The sequence below is a fragment of the Guillardia theta genome (assembly GCF_000315625.1).
Source record: "Guillardia theta CCMP2712 unplaced genomic scaffold GUITHscaffold_214, whole genome shotgun sequence".
Classification (NCBI taxonomy): Eukaryota; class Cryptophyceae; order Pyrenomonadales; family Geminigeraceae; genus Guillardia; species Guillardia theta.
Genome location: NW_005434462.1, coordinates 13,747 through 18,029, shown reverse-complemented (window position 1 = coordinate 18,029; position 4,283 = coordinate 13,747). Strand labels below are relative to the sequence as shown.

Below are 4,283 nucleotides of genomic sequence, written 5' to 3'. Positions count from 1 at the left end.
AGGGGAGGGAGGGAGGGAGGGGAGGGGAGGGAGGGAGGGAGGGAGGGGAGGGAGGGGAGAGGATACACCTGGATGAGAGAGAAGAAGTTGAAAGAGATCACTGAGAAGACAGCCACGTCAAACAGCACGTTGACTAGCTTGATGTTGGACGTGCTCCAACTCCAGCTGCTTGTGTCTAGCGCAGCCCCGAAGGCCGAGAAGCTGGTGCCGGTGGTGGAGGAGACGGAGGAGTCTATGGGCTGGAGGACGGGAGCTTGAATCTTGATCGGCTCCTTGGGGAGGTCGGGGAGGAGCGCGATGGTGTCCGCAGATCCGAAGGGGCGGACGTCGAGGGCGAGGAAGGGACCCTTCCTGGAAGGCAGCGCGAGCTCGTCGGTGAACGAGTCGTTCCATACAGCGAGCATGATCTCGTAGCTGTCGTACTTGCGCTTGAAGAGCTCGGTGAAGGTGTTGGGGATGTTGGCGGTGACAGCGGTCGAGCCCTGCACCTGCGCGAGCCAGCCGTTGCCGTCGAGGTAGGAGGAGGGGACGCGGGAAGTGTTGATGGTGAGGCGAGGGGTCTGAAGCACCACAGGAAGCGAGTTCACGTCCGACTGAGAGACGGAGAGCGACGAGATCGCTGCCACGTTCCTCAAGACGCTCAACTGCAGAGATTGCGTGACGGTCAGCGCTCGCAGGTGATCCTCCTGCGCAGAGGAGGAGGACGGTAAGAGGAGCCTCCTCCTGCTCTGCCTCGTCACGACATGGAGGGCATGGAGCAAGTTGGTCGTCGCTGCCGTCAGCATCTTGGCAGCCTCCTGCATGTCCACTGCCACGTCACCGAGGTTGTAGCGGTAGGAATGGATGCAGCTGGAGACGATGCTGGAGGCGAAGCTGGTGAGCTCCAAGTCGAGCTCCTCCGGCTTTTCCAGGATCTGTGCTACCACCGTCGCCTGCGTCTGAAGGGTCTCGGGGGTTGGGATGAGCGACAGGTTCGCCTGCTTGAGCGCCAGCAGCAGCTTCCCTCGGTACCCCCGCCGCTCATCCAGGCTCCCCGAGCAGTTGGAGGACGGGGAGGTGAGGCAGGGAGGCACGCGGTTCATGAACATGGCCAGATTCGCGAGCTCCACCTGAACGGCCTGGACGTCAGCAATGCGGAAGAGACGCTGGACGCGGGAGGTGAGGGCGAGGTCGATCATGGACGCGAGCGACGTGGCAGCGAAGGAGGGCGACGAGATGGAGACGAGCCGCGAGAGCTTGGCAGGCGTCTGAAAGAAGTTCCTCACCGTCATCGTCAACCTCACCTGCTGCCCATCGAGCAGCGGCAGGCTGGTGTTGACTACTGAGAGAGAGCCGCGGCTGTAGACGGAGGGAGGTGGCGAGGGAGGAGGAGGGGAGGACGACGGCAGCGGCAAACTCGTACTCCAGCGGCAGATCCTCTGGGTTCGCTCCCCACCCCTCCGCGGCCAGCGAGAAGCTCGTGGTCAGCGAGACCCCAGCTGAGGGGCTGACGACGAAGTCGCCGCCGGAGGGAGGGAGGCGGACGGTGAGCTGCAAGCGGGCGAAGCCAGTGAGGCCGAGCGAGTCCCTGGCGTCGAGGCGGAGGAGGACAGTCTTGCCGGGCACGAAAATGTTGGGTGAGAGGACGACGCGACTGACGGAGGACTTTGACTGGAGCAGCGACGGGTCGAGCATCTTCCTCGACCCCAGGCTCTCGGTCGACCACTCATAGCTCACGATCGCCGTGCTCGCCGTCACCGTCGCGTCCAGCACGAGCTTGTCGTCCGCGTTGATCATCAGGTCGCTCGTCTTCCCGTCCTGGCACAGCTGAGGCTTCCCGAGGTACAAGCTGGAGCAGAGCTGAAGGGAGACGGCAGGCAGGCTGGATGCGCTGACGGTGTAGAACCAGTCGCTGGTGGAGGTCTGCTGGAACCAGAGGGGGGGAACAGAGTCGGTCGGCTTGTTGGGGTCGTAGATGAGGGTGGAGACCATGAGGAGCTTGCGGGTCACGTTGAGCGACACCTCGTACACCTTCCCCGCCTTCAGCCGCCCCGAGCTGATCGTCACCGTCGACCCCAGCTGGCTGACCACCAGGGTCCCCTGCTCGCAGGCGACGCTCTGCTGGGAGGCGCAGAGGAGGGAGGAGGAGCAGTCGCCGGTCAGCTCGCGTTGAGCACAACCCCACGAGTAGCTGAAGCCTCCGGGGCTGTTCAGGCCCGTCATGTCCGCCTCAGGGTCCGTGACCTTGGCGGTGAGGAGGATGGAGGAGGCGGCGGGCATGGGACCCCCTGAGCTGATGCCGGAGAAGGAGACGAGGAGCGGGCGGATGGGGATGGAGAGAGAGACGGTAGCCGAGGGGTTGCCTCTCCTCGGGTCCCGGGCGATGGAGCTCTGCTGAGCCTCGCAGCTGAAGCTGTACTTGGAGTCGGCGGCGAGCTTGAGGGGCAGCACCTGGAGGATGCGGGTGGAGTCGGAGAGCACGAGGCTCGAGAGCGGGAGGGGTCGCCGGAGGCACATGCCCTCCACGCACGTGAGCCCCCATTGGTACCTCAGGGCGTCGGAGGAGGCGGAGGCGAGGCAGTCGGCAGCCTTGGCCATGGCCGTCAGCTGGAGCTGCTGGTCCCTGCCCAGCAGCAGCGCGCGGGAGTCCTGGATGAAGATGGTTGGCTGAGGGACCCCCGAGAAGTAGAGCCAGTTCGTCCCCTGCTCCTTGACGAACCTGAGGACCCCTGTGCTCGTCATTCCCAGCCAGTTGCTCACCTTCAGCTGGAGTTGGTACTGCCCGGTGTTGATGGTGCCCTGCTGGTAGACGGGGAGGCGAGCGAGGGAGGGAGGATACGCGCGCACCTCCTGCAGCACCAGAGAGTGGATCGCAGAGAGCACCAGGTTGACCTCGTAGAGGTCGGCAGGACGCAGGCAGGTGCCGCACGTGTCGTAGAGCTGCTGCCCCTGCGCGTCCACAGCATCTGAGCCCGTCGATTCGAAGGTGTCCGTCTCAGTACAGCCCGTGCTGGGCGGGCCGAGGGGTTCGCAGAGGCGGACAGAGGAAGCGCGAACTTGAAGGCAGTTGGAGGAAGTGAGGACGTTACACTCTCTTCGCAGCTGGGGAGCGGCGCTGTTCTTGAGGCGGATGGCGAACTCAAGGCCGTCGGCGTCGGAGATCGAGTGACCCGAGCTGAGGGTCATCACGAGGGTCCCGTCAGCTGAGAAGAAGCCGAGGGAGGAGACGAAGGAGGGGTGCGGGTTGCCCTGGAGGTCGGCGATGACGGCGCATCTGCCCGGGTCGAGCGGGAAGGCTGGGTTGTCACAGGCGGCACATAAGGATGAGCAGCCCATGCCGAGGGTCCAGCCGGCCGACTTGTCGCACTGGAAGCACATGGGGGGGATGAGAGTCACGCCGGGGGGGAAGAGACCCGAGAGGGAGAGGATGGAGCCCTGGAAGAGAGGAGCCGACGGGACCAGACGCACGATGAGCGAGTTCCACTCCGAGCTGCGAGAGAGATCGTGAGGATATCACAAGTAGGAGGGGAGAGGAGGAGGATGGGAGAGGAGGGGGAGGGCAGAGGTGTACCCGAGCGATGTTGTCTCGCGGACAGTCTTGACGACCCACGAGAGTTTCGCCCCCGCGTTCATGACGAGACCTCCGTCCATGCTGGTCGGAGGGATCGAGACTTCTCCTGTGACCTGAAGCTGAACGATCGCTCCTCGACAGAAGGAGGCGACCTGAGACTGCGAGTCAAATAACCATTTCCTCCCTGCCCTTCTCTTCCTTCCTCTCTGCACTTCTCTTCCTCTCTGCCCTTCTCTTCCTCCCTGCCCTCCTCTTCTCTTCCTCCCTGCCCTTCTCTTCCTTCCTCCCTGCCCTCCTCTCCCTCTCACTTGCCCCTCTTATCTTGTCCCAACATCTCTCACCGAGCAGTCGGGGTTCCGCAGGTAGAAGGAGAAGTCCACGTTCTGCCCGGCCTTGATCGTCGTTGCCGTCACTAGCAGCACGTTGAGCAGGGCAGTCTGATCCACCACCGCGACCGTCGAGCTTGAGGAGAAGAGGCTGGCGCTGGGTCCGACGAGAGCGAAGGAGGAGGAGGGGGATGAGAAACTTCTGAAGCTGGTGAGGAGCATGGAGGAGCCGGCAGGGATGTCGATGTTGAACGTGAGGCCGACGGTGATGTAGTTGATGGCTCGAGCCACTGCAGCTGCTTCAAGAGGAGAAGCGAGATGGAGAACACAATATGGAGGATGACACGATGATAGGATGAGGAGGATGAAGATAAGACGACAGGGCTAGATGGGAGGCAGAGTGAGGA

The 4,283-nt window shown here is 63.4% G+C and overlaps 1 protein-coding gene across 1 annotated transcript in view; it reads right to left on the bottom strand.

Moving 5' to 3' along the window:
- GUITHDRAFT_148436 (hypothetical protein) overlaps positions 1-4,283 on the bottom strand; it is a gene marked incomplete at both ends in the record, with an annotated part of 13,266 nt that overhangs the window by 220 nt on the left and 8,763 nt on the right. Inside the window, 5 exons of the mRNA XM_005819608.1 lie at positions 69-1,247; positions 1,284-1,338; positions 1,403-3,469; positions 3,551-3,702; positions 3,892-4,166. Coding sequence (XP_005819665.1) covers positions 69-1,247; positions 1,284-1,338; positions 1,403-3,469; positions 3,551-3,702; positions 3,892-4,166 — 3,728 coding nt within the window. The remainder of the gene's footprint in view (positions 1-68; positions 1,248-1,283; positions 1,339-1,402; positions 3,470-3,550; positions 3,703-3,891; positions 4,167-4,283) is intronic.